Source organism: Coregonus clupeaformis, chromosome 1, assembly GCF_020615455.1.
Source record: "Coregonus clupeaformis isolate EN_2021a chromosome 1, ASM2061545v1, whole genome shotgun sequence".
Classification (NCBI taxonomy): Eukaryota; Metazoa; Chordata; class Actinopteri; order Salmoniformes; family Salmonidae; genus Coregonus; species Coregonus clupeaformis.
The window spans coordinates 73,140,977-73,160,864 of NC_059192.1; the positions used below are offsets into that span (position 1 = coordinate 73,140,977).

At 45.0% G+C, this 19,888-nt stretch overlaps 1 protein-coding gene across 4 annotated transcripts in view; it reads right to left on the reverse strand.

Annotated features, from left to right (window-relative positions):
• LOC121576468 (C-Jun-amino-terminal kinase-interacting protein 4-like) overlaps window positions 1–19,888 on the reverse strand; it is a 53,107-nt gene that overhangs the window by 31,612 nt on the left and 1,607 nt on the right. For all 4 annotated transcript variants that reach the window (XM_041889632.2, XM_045222600.1, XM_045222597.1 and 1 more), the window contains exons 2-4: window positions 9,905–10,025; window positions 7,480–7,550; window positions 4,955–5,037 (exon numbers count right to left, since the gene is read on the reverse strand). In XM_041889632.2, coding sequence (XP_041745566.2) covers window positions 4,955–5,037; window positions 7,480–7,550; window positions 9,905–10,025 — 275 coding nt within the window. The remainder of the gene's footprint in view (window positions 1–4,954; window positions 5,038–7,479; window positions 7,551–9,904; window positions 10,026–19,888) is intronic.

Genomic DNA, 19,888 nt, shown 5'->3' on the forward strand with positions numbered 1-19,888 from the left:
CTCTAGAGGAGATCTGCATGGAGGAATGGGCCAAAATACCAGCAACAGTGTGTGAAAACCTTGTGAAGACTTACAGAAAACGTTTGACCTGTGTCATTGCCAACAAAGGGTATATAACAAAGTATTGAGAAACTTTTGTTATTGACCAAATACTTATTTTCCACCATAATTTGCAAATCAATTCATTAAAAATCCTACAATGTGATTTTCTGGATTTATTTTTCTCAATTTGTCTGTCATAGTTGACGTGTACCTATGATGAAAATTACAGGCCTCTCTCATCTTTTTAAGTGGGAGAACTTGCACAATTGGTGGCTGACTAAATACTTTTTTTCCCTACTGTACATTTATTTTATTTTTTTACCCCCGTTTTCTCCCCAATTTCGTGGTATCCAATTGGTAGTTACAGTTTTGTCCCATCGCTGCAACTCCCATACGGACACGGGAGAGGCGAAGGTCGAGAGTCGCGCGTCCTCCGAAACACAACCCAACCGAGCTGCACTGCTTCTTGACACAGTGCCCGCTTAACCCGGAAGCCAGCCGCACCAATGTGCCGGAGGAAACACCGTACACCTGGCAACCGAGTCAGCGTGCACTGCGCCCGGCCCGCAACAGGAATCGCTAGTGCGCGATGGGACAAGAACATCCCTGCCGGCCAAACCCTCCCCTACCCTGGACGGCGCTGGGCCAATTGTGCGCCGCCCCATGGGCCTCCCGGTCGCGGACGGCTGCGACAGAGCCTGGACTCGAACCAGGATCTCTAGTGGCACAGCTAGCACTGCGATGTAGTGCCTTAGACCACTGCGCCACTTGGGAGGCATCTGACCACTTTTTTTATTGACCGAGTCACTGGTGCTTCCTGGTTTAGTTTAGTAAAGGTGGTCTAGAGTTTTTTCCCTCTGGTTGCACATTTAACATGCCGGTAGAAATGAGGTAAAACAGATTTAAGTTTCCCTGCATTAAAGTCCCCGGCCACTAGGAGCGCCGCCTCTGGATAGGCTTTTTTCTGTTTGCTTATGGCCGTATACAGTTCATTGAGTGCGGTCTTAGTGCCGGCATCGGTTTGTGGTGGTAAATAGACAGCTACGAAGAATATAGAGGAAAACTCTCTTGGTAGATAGTGTGGTCTACAGCTTATCGTGAGATACTCTACCTCAGGCGAGCAAAATCTCGAGACTTCCTTAGATATCGTGCACCAGCTTTTGTTTACGAATATACATAAACCGCCACCCTTGTCTTACCAGAGGCTGCTGTTCTATCCTGCCAATACAGTGTATAACCCGCCAGCTGTATGTTATTCATGTCTTCATTCAGCCACGACTCGGTGAAACATAAGATATTACAGTTTTTAATGTCCCGTTGGTAGGATATTCGTGCCTGTAGTTCGTCCACTTTATTATCAAGCGATTGTAAGTTGGCCAATAGTATCGATGGCAAAGGCAGATTAGCCACTCGTCGCCGGCTCCTTACCAAGCACCCCGATCTCCTTCTGCGATATCTCCTTTTCTTTCTACTGAGAATGACGGGGATGAGGGCCCTGTCGGGTGTCTGGAGCAAATCCCTCTCGTCCAACTCATTAAATAAAAATTATTTGTCCATTTCAAGGTGAGTAATCTCTGTTCTGATGTCCAGAAGCACTTTTCGGTCATAAGAGCCGGTAGCAGCAACATTATGTACAAAATAAGTTACAAACAATACAAAAAAACACACAAAATAGCACGGTTGGTTAAGAGTCCATAAAACGGCAGCCATCATCATCCATATGATTCCATATGTGTTATTTCATAGTTTTGATGTCTTCACTATTATTCTACAATGTAGAAAATAGTAAAAAATAAAGAAAAACCCTTGAATGAGTACGTGTGTCCAAACTTTTGACTGGTACTGTTTATACTAGGCGGTGTCAGAGGAAGGCCCACAAAATTTTCAAAGACTCCAGTCACCCAAGTCATACTGTTCTCTCTGCTACCACACGGCAAGCATTACCGGAGTGCCAAGTCTAGGTCCAAAAGGCTCCATAACAGCTTCTACCCCCAAGCCATAAGACTGCTGAACAATTAATCAAATGGCCACCCAGACTATTTATAGTGCTGCTACTCTCTGTTTATTAACAAATGTACAAATTATCTAGACTAACCTGTACCCCCGCACATTGACTCGGTACCGGTACCCCCTGTATATAGCCTCGTTATTGTTATTTTAATGTGTTACTTTTATTTTATTTTTTACTTTAGTTTATTTAGTAAATATTTCTTAACTATTTCTTGAACTGCATTGTTGGTTAAGGGCTTGTAAGTAAGCATTTCACGGTAAAGTCGACACCTTTTGTATTCGGCGCATGTGACAAATAACATTCGATTTGATTTGAATGAGTTTAAAGGTATTGACGGTATTGAAAAACCATCCCGTGGCTATTTCCAAATACCGCCCAAGCCTACTTTGAACATCAATGGAAGTGGAGCTCAATATTAACCCACCCACATCAATGAGGAGCTAACAGAAAAGGTACCGTAGGCAGAAACAATGGCGTCCATGTAAAAAGAGCAAGCTTTACTTGTTAGCAGCCCATAGACAATCGACACACAATTATGGAGAGAGAGAGACAGAGGCCTCACTGCCTGCCATTGGACATAAACAGGAGAGAAGCTGAACTAAAATCAACAATTTTCCCCCTGAATCTCAAATAAATATCCTAAAGGTTGGCTCTAAAACCAAAAATAGCATACAGCTTTGACAGGTCCCTCTTGTAAAGGAGATATTTTATTTATCAAATGGGATCAACTGTATAAATAAATGACACATTAAAGTAAATAAGATGTAATGTTAGAATGGATATGAGTATGTCTGTGAGTATCTACTGTTTGAGAAGTTTCTCGCCTGACCTACTTTCAGCATGCAGAACCATAATGGCTGGCTGTCTGTCCCAAACACAGCATGGTAACCACATGTTAATATCATGGCAACTGGCTTTACCCCACGGGAAGTAAACAAGCAAGGGAAAGAGGGATGAGGTGGAGTCAGAGGGCTAAGCAAGCAGATACAATTACAGGTGATTTAAGCAGAGAATGGAGAGAGTGAAACAAGGAGAAGATGAGAGGAGATTGTAGGAACAGAGAGCAGAGAAGAGGACAGGACATGGAGAAAGAGAGAAGAGGTGAACACACGCATCCCTTTCACAGAGAGTTACCTTCAGGAGTGAGGTGACTTACAGTAGACTGTTTCTGTCTCTCTCTCTCTCACACACACACACACACACGGTGGTACAGTACCTGCTGGGCCGTGGCAGGGCGGGGAGGCCAGTAGAGACAGAGTAGTGCACCAGCAGCAGGACAGACAGAGAGACCAGCACGGCAGAGTTAATGATCACGGCCCCCCCCACGAAGCCAAAGACAAACAACAGTATACGCCCCGGGCTCATGGCCCCCCCTGAACATGGCCCAGCGCCCCACACTGCCGGGACCAGGGGAGGGGGGCGACCGCCAGGGGGTGACGCTAAAACACACGCCTCTGAAGCTTTTACACACTGTCCCTGGATGACGACGCAAAGAAGTATACTCCCTCCGGTGTCTGTCGACAAAGTACACCTCACATCTATAGCTGACTGTTGAAGTGAGAAGAACGGTCAGGTACAGGAGATCTGGTTCAGAGTAGAGCAGTCAGGCGCTATGTGAGCTCAGACCAGCAGGCCAACGAGTGACGGCCACAGAAACAACAGCAGCAGCAGCAGTAATTCCATGAGCAGCGGTGGTGGTGGTGGAGGCAGAGAGATGCAGAGCAGCAGCTGCTACTGTAGAGTGATACCGGCTTCAGTTCAACACTGCTGTGACATCATCCAGAGAGAGAGAGAGGCTTTGCAACAGTTGTCCTTTTCTCCTCTCCTCTCTTTTGATGCATCGTATCCTCTTTCTGACATACGATACTCCTGCTTGTCCTCCTTTCTTTGCTAAGCTGCGACACTGCTGCCGCTGTACAGTCTAGAATTCTCGCTCTCACTCTCCCCTCCCTCCCTTCTCCTCCCTCCCTTCTCCTCCCTCCCTATCGGATGCTGAGGCAGCATCAGAGATGGTAACATATGCCTCCTCTCAGCTCGATGCTGATTGGCTGAGCCAGGGAGAGACTGGGAGGAGGACAAACCTGTGGATACTGGCAGCGTCTGCTGCTCCAGAGAGAATGTGGTGGGCTGCTGCCACACACACACAATAAATAATGTAACACTTCTGTTAGGGGAAACCGCCTTGTGAACACAAAACACAAACAGTTTAAATCTGTTTAAATCTAAAAAGCATCACAATCTGCTTTGATCTGATGTAGTGGTCAAAGTAAACCTCCCTCTCTATACCGTTCAAAATGGAGGCTTGTCCAGCGGGAGACCATGACCTCTTTCACTGCTGTTTCGCTCACTAATCTGATCAGCAGACTAAAACACTACATCTCTGAATCCCTCTAATCATCACACTGTGGGATTACTGCAGCTGACCACTGACAACCTCTGGCTGGTTCATATACAGTTGAATAGTCCCACTCAATCTCTATATCTCCTCTTCATCCGCCTCAGATCCCCTAAAATGTCACCTCCTATCCTCTCCTCTCTTTCGCCTGCCCTCCCATCCCCCCCTCCCCCTGCCCATCCCCTCCTCCCATCTCTTCTCTGTTCTTCTGTCCATCAGGTTCTGACCTACATTGAACTGCCTGTGGAGAGCAGCGATCATAGGAGTGTTGCCACAGTGATGAAGCACTTCACATCAACTTACTCTCTCAGGGTGAGGAGCCAACTATGCCAATGAATGTTGATGTGCTATACTGATACGGACGCTGTATACTAAAATGCAAACACATGCGCTACCCAGGATGAACTGGCCACGAGCCAGCAGTGTATTTGGGAAACACTGCTATATGATACTGTGCACGCAGTGATCTTGGAATGGGACTTTGAGAGTTGTATATATGACCTTACCTTGATCTGCTTGTGCTTGTGTCCGACGATGTCTCCTGCTGGTGTTTTGTACGTTCCAAGTGCTCCATGTAACTGTGGATCATCTGCATAGGACATACCACAGGGAGACGGGGGGGGTTAGCGTGGACAGGGAGTGGCCCTATTGGAATACACTACCGGTCATACGTTTTAGAACATCTACTCATTCAAGGGTTTTTCTTTATTTTTACTATTTTCTAATAGTGAAGACATCAAAACTATGAAATAACACATATGGCTCCCGAGTGGCGCAGTGGTCTAAGGCACTGCATCGCATTGCTAGCTGTGCCACTAGAGATCCTGGTTCGAGTCCAGGCTCTGTCGCAGCCGGCCGCGACAGGATACCCATGGGCGGTGCACAATTGGTCCAGCGTCGTCCAAGGTAGGGGAGGATTTGGCCGGCAGGGATGTGGGTTCGTTTCCCACGGGGGACCAGTATGACAAAAAAAAAACTGTAAAAACGTACTAACTGCAAGTCGCTCTGGATAAGAGCGTCTGCTAAATGACTAAAATGTAAAATGTAATATGGAATCATGTAGTAACCAAAAAAGTGTTACACAAATCAAAATACATTTTATATTTGAGATTCTTCAAATAGTCACCCTTTGCCTTTATGACAGACTTTGCACACTCTTTTTGTTCCCACATATACTGAGCACTTGTTGGCTGCTTTTCCTTCACCTCTGCCGTCCGACTCATCCCAAACCATCTCAATTTGGTTGAGGTCGGGGGATTGTGGAGGACAGGTCATCTGAGGCAGCACTCCATCACTCTCCTTCTTGGGAGAAATGCCCTTTCACAGCCCGGAGGTGTGTTGGGTTATTGTCCTGTTGAAAAACAAATGATAGTCCCACTAAGCCCAAACCAGATGGGATGGCGTATCGCTGCAGAATGCTGTGGTAGCCATGCTGGTTAAGTGTGTCTTGAATTATAAATAAGTCACAGACAGTGTCACCAGCAAAGCACCCCTACACCATAACACCTCCTCCTCCATGCTTTACGGTGGGAACTACACATGCGGAGATCATCCGTTCACCCACACCGCGTCTCACAAAGACATGGTGGTTGGAACCAAAAATCTCAAATCTGGACTCCAGACCAAAAAGGACAAATTTCCACCGGTATAAAGTCCATTGCACGTCTTTCTTGGCCCAAGCAAGTCTCTTCTTCTTATTGGTGTGCTTTAGTAGTAGTTTCTTTTCAGCAATTCGACCATGAAGGCCTGATTCACACAGTCTCCTCTGAACAGTTGATGTTGAGATGTGTCTGTTACTTGAACTCTGCAAAGCATATATTTGGCCTGCAATTTCTGAGGCTGGTAACTCTAATGAACTTATCCTCTGCAACAGTGGTAACTCTGGGTCTTCCATTCCTGTGGCGGTCCTCATGAGAGCCAGTTTCATCATAGCGCTTGATTGTTTTTGCGACTGCACTTGAAGAAACTTTCAAAGTTCTTGAAATGTTTCGTATTGACTGACCTTCATGTCTTAATGTAATGATGAACTGTCGTTTCTCTTTGCTTATTTGAGCTGTTCTTGCCATAATATGGACTTGGTCTTTTACCAAACAGGGCTATCTTCTGTATACCCCCCCACCTTGTCACAACACAACTGATTGGCTCAAACACATTAAGGAGGAAATAAATTCCACAAATTAACTTTTAAGAAGGCACACCTGTTAATTAAAATGCATTCCAGGTGACTACCTCATGAAGCTGGATGAGAGAATGCCAAGAGTGTGCAAAGCTATCATCAAGGCAAAGGGTGGCTATTTGAAGAATCTCAAATATAAAATATATATTATTTGATTTGTTTAACACTTTTTTTGGTTACTTCATGATTCCATATGTGTTATTTCATAGTTTTGATGTCTTCACTATTATTCTACAATGTAGAAAATAGTAAAAATAAAGAAAAACCCTTGAATGAGTAGGTGTTCTAAAACTTTTGACCGGTAGTGTACATCGGTGAAGATGGCCATGATGCCAACTGTTTCTTATGGGGTTTTTGTATCCATATACAGCTGGAACAGACAGCCTCCTGGCATGTTTGGTACTCAGCTGTCAACTGTGCATTGTGTGACAGCTTCTATAATCTAATTTCCATCCATATTTAAAATGTCATGTTCTCTATGCAGCAGGCCAGAGTGGTTTGTTTTGGCATCTGGGCCAATGTGTTAGTAATACATTATGGATAACAGACTTTAGACAGACTGAGTTGAGGCAACATACTTCATATAGGGATTCTCTCTCTCTCAACAATAGGATGCAATAGTCTGCAGACCTGGGTCTCAAACATATGTCATATACTTACAAATGCTTGAGTTTTACTTGATTTAGTTTGCCCAGTACAATGGAAAGAATGGAACAGTCCCAATCACGGTTGGGGTCAACTCTGAAAGTAAACCAAATTCCAATCCACATTTTCCTAATTGAAAAGCATTGGAAGAGAATTGGAATTTCAGTGTCCCAATACGCACTACAACACACTTCCCTTCCCTCCTCATACCTCTGTGTGCCTCTGGTGGAGGGCATTGTACTCCTTCTTCATCTCGGCTTCTCGTTCCTCCAATCTGCCGACTGAAATAGAGAACGGTTAGACGTGTGATCTCAGTTAAAACAGAACAACATGGTCAATGAGGCAAAAGAACACTTAAACTGTTATACAGAAGATACAAAAGCCTTTTGTGTACAGTTACTTAAAAGTGAATGCAATCTTGGAACATCAGTAACATTGGTCCGTGAACATCAGTAACGTCGGTCCGTGACCATCAGTAACGTCGCCCCGTGATCATCAGTAACGTCGCCCCGTGATCATCAGTAACGTCGCCCCGTGATCATCAGTAACGTCAGCCCGTGAACATCAGTAACGTCAGCCCCGTGATCATCAGTAACGTCGCCCCGTGATCATCAGTAACGTCGCCCCGTGAACATCAGTAACGTCGCCCCGTGATCATCAGTAACGTCAGCCCGTGAACATCAGTAACGTCGCCCCGTGATCATCAGTAACGTCGGCCCGTGAACATCAGTATTATATGTCAGTGAACATCAGTTATATCTGTCAGTGAACATCAGTAACATCTGTCCGTGAACATCAGTAATCTGTCTCAAAACAGGCTTCCAAGATGAGAAACCAAGTACAGTATCAAACTGCTGTCAGTTGTAGTAGCAGTGCATGACAACCAGGTGTCGTTAGTGCACTAGTAAAAACACTGTCTGGCATGATCAAACACTCATGCAGAGATCTTTTCCACAGCTTTGGGTTAGGGGTCCCTGAGCAGCCATAATCCTGCCATAAGTAAAAATGTTTCCCTATGAAAAACTTCAGGAATTCTATGCCGTTTCATACACAAAGTCGTACTAGTCATCACACCCTCGGAAGCCATGTTTAAACTGTAAGATAAAAAAAGCACAAGCAGCAACCCAAACACACTAGCATACATTAGAATCAACTCCACTCTATTTCAGTCAAACACATAGCTCTGAGCCCTGTAACTTAATCCACTGTGTAGGAAACTTGGCTGGCATGGACTGTTTATAGTGAAAACACCCTGACAAATGTCCTGTGTGAGTGTGTGAGTGAGTGAGAGTGTTCAGATGACTGCCCAGCCTAACAACGGTGGAATTCGTATTTGCATGGCCGGTCCCCCGGGTGGGTGGAGATTTCATTTAAGAACCAATGGAATGGTCTAAAATGAGCTAACTCCGCCCACCCGGGGCACCGGGCCATGCGAAACGAACTCGACCAATGCCCTGTCACAAAGGCAGATTGTATAAGATAGAGACACTAACCCAAGCAGGCCTACCATCTGCTTATTGACAATGACCCTCCCAACACAGCGTGTGGCGTTTGTGTCAGTAAATGCTAACACAGTTGTCTAATCAAATCTGCTACCCCTCTCTACATTTCTCTATGGTAGCATGGCTAACAGCAGACTGTGGGTTTTTGTCGTTGGCTCTTAGTTGAATATGATATATGTCTGGGATTTGCTTCAGTAGAAAGGCTTCAAATCGAGACCGTCGGAGGTGGTTTAGTGAATGCCTAGGACTTAGCTCAGCTGGCTATGTGATTTGTGAGTTACTTGTTACCATGACTAGTGACTACCGGTAGACAAAGAGGAACCAAGTAGAGAATGAACAGACAGAAATAAGCCTTTAGGAATTAACCTGCTGTGTGTGTATTGGGAAGTGGAAGTATGTTTAGGGCTTGCGGTCTACTATATCTGTCCTGTTCATCTACTCTACCCACAACTGATGAGCAATCTGAACTATGAGCTGGCCTCATGAGGAGTTCTCACATCTAGAGGACTCAACACATGCGTATTACTGCTCAGCCTCTCCCTATCTAGTTTATATGAGAGAGAGAGACAGAGAGATAACGGCTAAAGGAAGAAAGAACTGAAAGTGAAATAAAAGAAAGGAAGATGTCGTGACAGGGGAGAAGCCAGAATGGGAGAGAACAAGGACTGTGGACCTGGCTGAGAGTGTTGGTGAATATCAAGTCAGGCAGTGTGTGGTGTGTGTGTGTGTGTGTGTGTGTGTGTGTGTACTCAGTCAGGGTCAGCTGGCAGAGAGCCATACATGTACTTCCCCATAAAGTGGTTAGTTAACCCAATCAGAGTCAAACACCAACTCAGCAGACCAGAATAAACTTACTTTGAGGTGTGACGCAAGAAATGCAGAATTAAATGAAAGTCTCCATTTAACATACAGACACCTCAGAACAAACCCTTATAGACTGCACATACAGACACATCCAACCCTCCCCCACCCCCCAACCCCCCACCCACCCTTGCCACCACTGCTGAAAAGATTCCTAGGGGAGAAACTGATTAAGGGTTCACAGCTCCGGTCCTAAAAGACAATGATTGATTGATCGATTATGTAACTGATTGAGTATGCATTTGTATGTATGCGTGTTTGTTAAGACTCACTCTGGTCCGAGTAGTTCCTGGTCTTGAGCTCCATTTGACGTGTGTGAGACTCCAGCATCACCAGTCGACCCTGAAGGTCCTTCTTCTCCGTGTCCTGACTGTCCTCAAACACCATGTACCTCTACAGATAGAGACAGAGACAGAGGCAGAGAGAGCGAGTTGTTAAAACACTAACACAATGGCATGTGTCCATGTGTGTTAAGTACTTGTGAGAAAGTTCATTAAGCTCTAGCCAACAGACAGGACAGAGAGCTAGCTGTATGCATCATGTTTATGTCAGATTCCTTCTGCCACCACCTCCTGTGATCCTTAGAGTCACTCACTAGGGACAGAGAGAGAAGAGGTGAAAGGGGACAGACTCTAGGGCCATTGAGAGAAGAGGTGAATGGGGACAGACTAGGGCCATTGAGAGAAGAGGTGAATGGGGCCAGACTAGGGCCATTGAGAGAAGAGGTGAATGGGGACAGACTCTAGGGCCATTGAGAGAAGAGGTGAATGGGGACAGACTAGGGCCATTGAGAGAAGAGGTGAATGGGGACAGACTCTAGGGACAGAGAGAGAAGAGGTGAATGGGGACAGACTAGGGCCATTGAGAGAAGAGGTGAATGGGGACAGACTAGGGCCATTGAGAGAAGAGGTGAATGGGGACAGACTCTAGGGACAGAGAGAGAAGAGGTGAATGGGGAAAGACTCTAGGGACAGAGAGAGAAGAGGTGAATGGGGACAGACTCTAGGGGCAGAGGGAGAAGAGGTGAATGGGGACAGACTCTAGGGGCAGAGGGAGAAGAGGTGAATGGGGACAGACTCTAGGGGCAGAGGGAGAAGAGGTGAATGGGGACAGACTCTAGGGGCAAAGATAGAAGAGGTGAATGGGGACAGCTCTGCAAGGCCTTGCTGACTCATAAATCTGGACTGAGATCAATGAGACAAAACCCACCCGTCTGCCTGTGTGTGTGTCTGCAGCTCCATTCAGTGTGTTGTTTTGTGTCTGTCTGTCTGCTGCTCCATTCAGTCTGTTGTTTTGTGTCTGTCTGTCTGCAGCGCCATTCAGTCTGTTGTTTTGTGTGTCTGTCTTCAGTTCCATTCAGCGGGTTTCAGACAACAGGTGCAGAGCGCCAGCCCCTTGGTGCGCGCACACACACACACCTTGAGTGTGTGTGATGTACTGACAGATCAGTGTTCTGTAGTAAAAGTCTTGTTATTATCCATTAGAGCTCAGCACCAGTATCTTCAGATCAACGGAAAAACTCAACAATTGTCCATGGGAATGAGAGACAGAGTGTGCGAGTCTGTCTATAACCAGCAAAAACAAGGCTGAGGAGTTATGACATAACCTAGCGAGACACACACACTGATCAACCGTCTCCTTCACAGCTTAGAGCAGTGTGACACACCCACACATAAAGATCAACTACACACCTCCTAGCTTATTAGAAACGTACAGTAAAAGAGCTGAACCAGCCTGTGACTGTTTAGAGACCTGTTAGAGTGGTGTTGCAGGCTTTGGTTCTAGCCCAGCACTAACACACCTGACACTAGATTGAGGTGAATCTAGTGTTACAACACTAGGCTGGAACTAACATTCGCCGCCGACACACAGTCTTGAGATCATGGAGCTTTGTGTGGATGAAGGGCTTATCGACCAGAGCCCATCGGCTGGGACGAGCAGTCATCTGCTGTGGGATTGAATCACCCGAGTCCCCTGCTCCGCCGGAGGCCTACTGGAACAAATTGGCTCTTCTCTACATGAACGCCACTTTCTATGTGTCAGAGAGCAGATGTAGGCTAGGTCAAAGGCATTTCTAAGAATGTCTACGTGACCTGCCTATTGCCTTAACTAACATGAAATCATTAGTTTGGCTGCAGGCGTATTCAAGGCGTTAGGAAACCATAAGCATAGTGAGTGAACGAGATGGCAAGAAAAAGAGAAATGGATCAAGAAAACTTTGTGGGAAGAGAGAGGGTCTGAAGGGCAGTAAAGACACAGACTTCCTCACAGTAAACTCCTAGTAAAACAGCAAATCTAATAAGAGCATTAGGCTACATGAGGCTTGGACTGGACAAGGGGGCTGGGAGGGCAGGGGGGGGGGACTTAATCTGTCAACAACACTAAACACAAGGCTGCACATCACACACAAAAATGGTTTGAACTGTAATTAAAGCATAAAACCCAACATCCATCCCTAGAACCTCACCCCCTCTTCCTAATCACTTAGACTACTACCCCCCCCCAACACACACGTTCTCTGTGCTGCTCATCATATGACCCATAGTTTGGTGTTCATAAGACAGCGCTCCAGAGAAAGAGAGTTTCTCTAGTCTACCTCTTCTCTTCCCCCTCTTCTCCACCTAAACACGCATAATGCTCCCTTTGTCCCTTCACACACACAGGTCTCTCCCTCTCTCACTCACAGCTCTCTCCCTCTCTCACACACACACAGCTCTCGCCCTCTCTCACACACACACAGTTCTCCCTCTCTCTCACACACACACAGCTCTATTTCTCTCTCACACACACACAGCTCTCTCTTTCTCTCTCACACACACACACACACAGCTCTCTCTTTCTCTCACACACACACACAGCTCTCTCTTTCTCTCACACACACACAGCTCTCTTTCTCTCACACACACACAGCTCTCCCTTTCTCTCACACACACACACAGCTCTCTCTTTCTCTCACACACACACACACACAGCTCTCTCTTTCTCTCACACACACACACAGCTCTCTCTTTCTCTCACACACACACAGCTCTCGCTTTCTCTCTCACACACAGCTCTCTCTTTCTCTCACACACACAGCTCTCCCTTTCTCTCACACACACACAGCTCTCCCTTTCTCTCACACACACACAGCTCTCTCTTTCTCTCACACACACACACACAGCTCTCTCTTTCTCTCACACACACACACACACACACAGCTCTCTCTTTCTCTCACACACACACACACAGCTCTCTCTTTCTCTCACACACACAGCTCTCTCTTTCTCTCACACACACACACACAGCTCTCTCTTTCTCTCACACACACACACACACACAGCTCTCTCTTTCTCTCACACACACACACAGCTCTCTCTTTCTCTCACACACACACACACAGCTCTCTCTTTCTCTCACACACACAGCTCTCTCTTTCTCTCACACACACACACACAGCTCTTTCTTTCTCTCACACACACACACACACACACACAGTGCCCCAGTGTATCAATGTTGTATTGACAGGGAGTTTTATTAAGTGCACCGAGTCTTCTTTGGGTTGGCTGCCTGGGTAGAACAGAGCAGCTGGGATAGCAGGATGGCTCTGCCAGAAAGGAGATCAGATATCACACATCTGATACTGGAAGTCACTAAAGGGTCATGCATCTGTGTTTAGCAAGATCCTGAAGAGTTAGATTTTGAGGTAGCTTTTTAAACTCGCAATCATCTTGAAATATTGTGTTATAAATGTGTTCCTTGGTTTGAGGGTCAAGTGTGTGTGTGTGTATATATATATATATATATATATATATTAATGTTTCGGGTTGGAGTGTTTGTGAACTTCCAGTGAGACAACACTTTGAGAACAAATGTCATGAGAACAGGAACACAAAGATCTTTTCACTTTCATCAAGTCAATAACAGCCAGGGGGTATTCAATCAAAGCCTGTTATCAGTTTTTTTTTGTCTGGGTCTTCAAATCCCAATTGAATATCAAAATAATGACAAAAATAATATTAAATCATAACTGATAGCTCAACATCAAACATCCCAACCATTGTCCAAATCAACAAACACAATATGAATGGTCTAGGCTGTGAAATTCAACTGTGGGGCTAACTTGATGAACCGTGTTCAATACCTGGTCGGTTACACAAGTAGGTTAACTGAAACAGCATGTTTTTTTACAACAGAAACGTAGGTCTAATCCAGAGAGCCACGTTGGCAGTCCTGACTCTGTGTGTGTGACTGTCTCCTACTCATCCTGGGTACAGATGAGAGACGGTAACAGCTCCTGCCTTTAACAGGCCCATAGCCTAGGGAGGGTCTGCTCTGTTCACGCTCTCATCAGCTAACTACAGCAAGGTAGGGGCTGACTGACTGCCTGATTGTGAGGGGGGTTTGTTTTAGTACAGTAGTGTGACTGTGAGAAACTGACAGCTGGACTAGAGCCTGGGTTTGACGTGTCTATAATCCTATTGGTCCACTGAGTAGTAGGACAAGGATGTAGGCTATTACAGTCGACTCCTGGAAAGTTCGCTTCAGACAAGTGCAAACTCGCCCCGACCTCGTTTTTCCAGCCCCAATTCAATGACATGCTTTTTAGTCGCTCCTGATAACCACTGTGAACTGACAACTGGGCCATGGTGGAAAAGGCATGAGTGTGTTGCGGGTCTGACAAATGACATAATACCTCTGACATCATCATCCTGAACCTGTCCGTGACCTCAGGATGTCAGGAGGAATGTGTCCCAGGAGTATCCTGGCCAGAGGGGTACTCAGGAAGTCTTGTTTTCCCGGGAATTTCCTGCCTGCCTCTGCCCTCCTCCCTCCGTCTGTGGTGTAGAGTCACAGCCCGTCTAGGAAGAGTTCCCCTGGGCTCAGCTCTGGGAGAGATCAGTGTTACACTGGACTTACTGAGGCTGTTGCTTGGAGAGTGAGTCCCAATAGCATTGAATGAGTTGTAGAAGTACTTGTGACCGGGGTGTCTGTCTGCAGTGTTGCTCACTGGCTGAGAACCATCATGTCTCTACTTACAGCCTAGCAGGTGTTTGGGTTTTTACAGTCCTGCGAATGTGGATGGGTTTTCTAGAGCCTAATGAACAACATGATTGAGTTAGCCAGGGTAAAGCCAATTAAGCTGACGCATTGTCCTTCAACCTCAAAGTAAACACCTAGGCATAACACTGATGAAGAATCTAACATTGGACTACTGCTTTTTCTAACTGTTTATAAAGTGCTTATGAAGTACTTTCACTGTTTATCAACTACTTATGAACCGTCTCGATGCTTGTTGTAAATCCACACGCCACTGAACTGCAGCTCTGAGGAGAACGTCAAGAGCAGCGCGAAGCAAATGACTGGAGGGAAACACACAAACCACACCACACACACACATTCATCTGTCCCCGCCCAGCCCCACCCTAGCGTGCAAATCATGACATGCTAATCAAAACTAGGCCTACATACTCAGTGTACTACAAGAGCTCTCAGTACTGGGGGTAAATGGCAGAGAACGCTGTGACAAGACAAAGTGAGAGATCAGTCGCAGATTTGGAACATTACCACTTTACCTTCAATTGTTGTCCAAGTGGTGTTATGTTGGAGTTAACACTAATAGTGAATGAAGTTGAAGGGAACGGCACCACACACACAGAAAATCCATAACCAACACTACAAGAGGTCTCCTAAACCATGCTCAGAGAACGCAGAACACGGCTGAGTTACAGCTTAAAAACAGGTCAAGCCTACAGCACAGCACTGCTGTCAGCTGTTAACCAAGGATCACCTGACTTGTAAATTAACCCATCTTTAGGAGAGGAAAGGTGTGGTGGCAGAATTTGGGGTGAGCTGTTCTAACTTCTCAAGGGATATGTTCTGTGTTGGACTGTGATGTTATGCCTTTCATAGACTCCTGGTATGTCTACACACTAACACAAGGACATTGTGTTCTGGAACTGTTGCTTGTATAAATAACTGTTGTGTAACAATATGATTGTTTTATTACCTCTCACTATACAGTGGGGAGAACAAGTATTTGATACACTGCCGATTTTTCAGGTTTTCCTATTTACAAAGCATGTAGAGGTCTGTAATTTTTATCATAGGTACACTTCAACTGTGAGAGACGGAATCCAGAAAATCACATTGTAAGTAATTAATTTGCATTTTATTGTATGACATAAGTATTTGATACATCAGAAAAGCAGAACTTAATATTTGGTACAGAAACCTTTGTTTGCAATTACAGAGATCATACGTTTCCTGTAGGTGTTGACCAGGTTTGCACACACTGCAGCAGGGATTTTGGCCCACTCCTCCATACAGACCTTCTCCAGATCCTTCAGGTTTCGGGGCTGGGCAATACGGACTTTCAGCTCCCTCCAAAGATGTTCTATTGGGTTCAGGTCTGGAGACTGGCTAGGCCACTCCAGGACCTTGAGATGCTTCTTACGGAGCCACTCCTTAGTTGCCCTGGCTGTGTGTTTCGGGTCGTTGTCATGCTGGAAGACCCAGCCACGACCCATCTATCGAGTTTAGACCAAAAAGGTATATTTTTGTCTCATCATACCACATGACCTTCTCCCATTCCTCCTCTGGATCATCCAGATGGTCATTGGCAAACTTCAGACGGGCCTGGACATGCGTTGGCTTGAGCAGGGGGACCTTGCGTGCGCTGCAGGATTTTAATCCATGGTGGCGTAGTGTGTTACTAATGGTTTTCTTTGAGACTGTGGTCCCAGCTCTCTTCAGGTCATTGACCAGGTCCTGCCGTGTAGTTCTGGGCTGATCCCTCACCTTCCTCATGATCATTGATGCCCCACGAGGTGAGATCTTGCATGGAGCCCCAGACCGAGGGTGATTGACCGTCATCTTGAACTTCTTCCATTTTCTAATAATTGCGCCAACAGTTGTTGCCTTCTCACCAAGCTGCTTGCCTATTGTCATGTAGCCCATCCCAGCCTTGTGCAGGTCTACAATTGTATCCCTGATGTCCTTACACAGCTCTCTGGTCTTGGCCATTGTGGAGAGGTTGGAGTCTGTTTGATTGAGTGTGTGGACAGGTGTCTTTTATACAGGTAACGAGTTCAAACAGGTGCAGTTAATACAGGTAATGAGTGGAGAACAGGAGGGCTTCTTAAAGAAAAACTAACAGGTCTGTGAGAGCCGGAATTCTTACTGGTTGGTAGGTGATCAAATACTTATGTCATGCAATAAAATGCAAATTAATTACTTAAAAATCATACAATGTGATGTTCTGGATTTTTGTTTTAGATTCCGTCTCTCACAGTTGAAGTGTACCTATGATAAAAAATTACAGACCTCTACATGCTTTGTAAGTAGGAAAACCTGCAAAATCGGCAGTGTATCAAATACTTGTTCTCCCCACTGTATAAGGGACATGGAACCATTTAATCCTAGAGTTCTTCCCTGTGAAATCAGAGATAGATCTCCCCTTGCAGCTGCTTGTATTAAAGATGTTTCTATTATATCATTGAATAGTCTCTGCCTTAATCTTTGGATAAAATGTTCCACAACAGCGGTTATGGGAATAAAGACAGTTCAACGACACATAGAGAGGGTGGTTAGGGGGGTGAAATACAACCACACTAGAACAGCGTGATTTAGAGAGAGAGGGAGACGGAGGAGAATGATAGAAAGAGAGAGGGGGAGAGAGAGGGGGGGTGAGAGAAAAAGAGGGAGAGAGGGAGATGGAGACCGAGAGAGGGAGAAAGCAAGAGGGAAAGAGGGAGAGAGCGAAGGGGAGAGAGAATATGGATAGCCTAGTGAGTGAAAGGCAGAGAACTGGAGGAGAAAGCTAGAGAGCAAGAGGGGGACAGAAAGAGAGTAGTCTGGTAGATTGACTGCATAATGTGTTGGTGAGAGAGGGGGAGAGAGAGAGAGAGAGAGAGAGAGAGGGAGAGAGAGAGAGAGCATATGGATAGCCTAGTGAGTGAAAGGCAGAGAACTGGGGGGAGAAAGATAGAGTCTGGTAGATTGGCTGCATAATGCATTGGTGGCAGAACAAACAACTGTTCAGTTGCAGCAGGATAGAGCGAAAGAGAGAGCAGTCTGAAGCTAGGAGGATATGTCATCTGGATGCAACAGCTGATGACAAGGTTACCCATGACTCATTTAGCACTGTTGCTAATATTATGGCTGGTGACAACATTACTGTACTTCAGTCATTTACACCATACATAGGGAGTTCCACCTAAGGGGAGTGACATTGACTCTGACCCATTTCAGACAGAAGATGTGGTATATTACCTGTAAAAAATACAAGGTGGTCCTCTGTAGCTCAGCTGGTAGAGCACGGCGCTTGTAACGCTAAGGTAGTGGGTTCGATCCCCGGGACCACCCATACACAAAAAACAAAAAAATGTATGCACGCATGACTGTAAGTCGCTTTGGATAAAAGCGTCTGCTAAATGGCATATTATATTATTATTATTATTATTATAAGGCAAGGTTAATACGACCCCATCTCAAACTGACCCTTACTTGCAGGTAGGAGGTGTTAAATGGAAGTGTTCATGAATTTATCTGCAAAAAGCAGAGAACCATTCACACAGACCCGACACCTGTATTTTGGTTACATGGTCTGTGAAAATAAAGGTTTTGGTTTGACATTCATTTTAAAGTGAAAAATCTGAGCCTCAGCATCATTCTGTTACCGTGGAAATACCCGTAGGTCTTTCCTCTCACTTCCATACACAAACCAAAATCCCAATAATTTACCATTCCTGCTTTTTATACCAGCTTTTTCGTATATCTGAAAGGGATAAGGGGTAAAATACATGGTAAATTAAATGCCACCTAAAGACAGTGGTGGAAAAAGTACTCAATTGTCATACTTGAGTAAAAGTAAAGATACCTTAATAGAACATGACAAGTAAAAGTGAAAGTCACCCAGTAAAATACTACTTGAGTAAAAGTCGAAAAGTATTTGGTTTTAAATATACTTAAGTATTAAAAGTTAATGGAATTGCTAAAATGTACTTAAGTATCAAAAGTGAAAGTATAAACCATTCCAAATTCCTTATTTTAAGCAAACCAGACGGCACAATTTTCTTGTTTATTTTTATTGACGGATAGCCAGGGGCACACTCCAACACTCAGACATAATTTACAAATTAAGCATTTGTGTTTAGTGACTCCGCCAGATCAGAGGCAGTAGGGATGACCAGGGATGTTCTCTTGATAAGTGTGTGAATTGGACCATTTTCCTGTCAAAATGTAATGAGCACTTTTGGGTGTCAGGGAAAATGTATGGAGTAAAAAGTACATTATTTTCTTTAGGAATGTAGTGAAGTGAAAGTTGGCAAAAATATAAATAGTAAAGTACAGATACCCAAAAAAACTACTTAAGAAGTATTTTTACTTAAGTACTCTACACCACTGCCTAAAAACCTAGTCATGATTCCTGCATTTTCACAGATCCTATAACCAAAATACAGGTATTGGGTGTGAATGGTTCTCTGCTTTTTTTGCTGGTAAATTCATGAACACTTCCATTGTATAACATTTCCCTACTTTGACATGCAAACAGACCCCATTGTTAAACCCCCACCCCTCCCAATTTGCCAGTTACCCACTGATATGTATAAAAGGGGCATGTACACCTGCAACAAAGTGGTAAATAAGGGCCTGCTTGAAATGGGGTCAAACATTGCCTTATATTTTTTTGCACGTAATATAACATCTTCTGTCTGAAATGGGTTTAGGTGGTTTTTCCATTTTCCATGGTTTTTACACCTTACCCCTTTCAGATATATGAAAAAGCTGGTATAAAATGCAAGCATGGTAAATTAGTGGGATTTTGGTCTGTGTATGAAAGTGAGAGAAAAGACAGAAGCAAGTCAACCAGACAAATGTCTCTAGCCAGAAAGCTTGAACCTAGCCATACTTACAGCCAGGGTTGCCATGTCTGTGGTTTTCTTGCCAAATTGGCATAATTTGAAAACGATGTCGCGGGTGAAAATGTATTGTCGCAGGTTGCGGGTTTTTGGGCTACTTCTAAATTGCACTGCGGCCGCCATGGCATTTCTCTTATTTTTAAACCATTTTAAAAAAATGTATATAACCTGCTGCTGCTGACTATCAGGCAGTGAGGCAGGCTGTTACTGAGTGAGTGAGTGAGTGAGTGAGTGAGTGAGTGAGTGAGTGAGGGTTGAGAGAGTTCTGCAGCAGGCAGCTGAGTCACGGATAGAGCAGCACACGCCGTGGCAACTTCTTACCAGTCGCAGGTAAGCTATTTAGATTGGTCATTA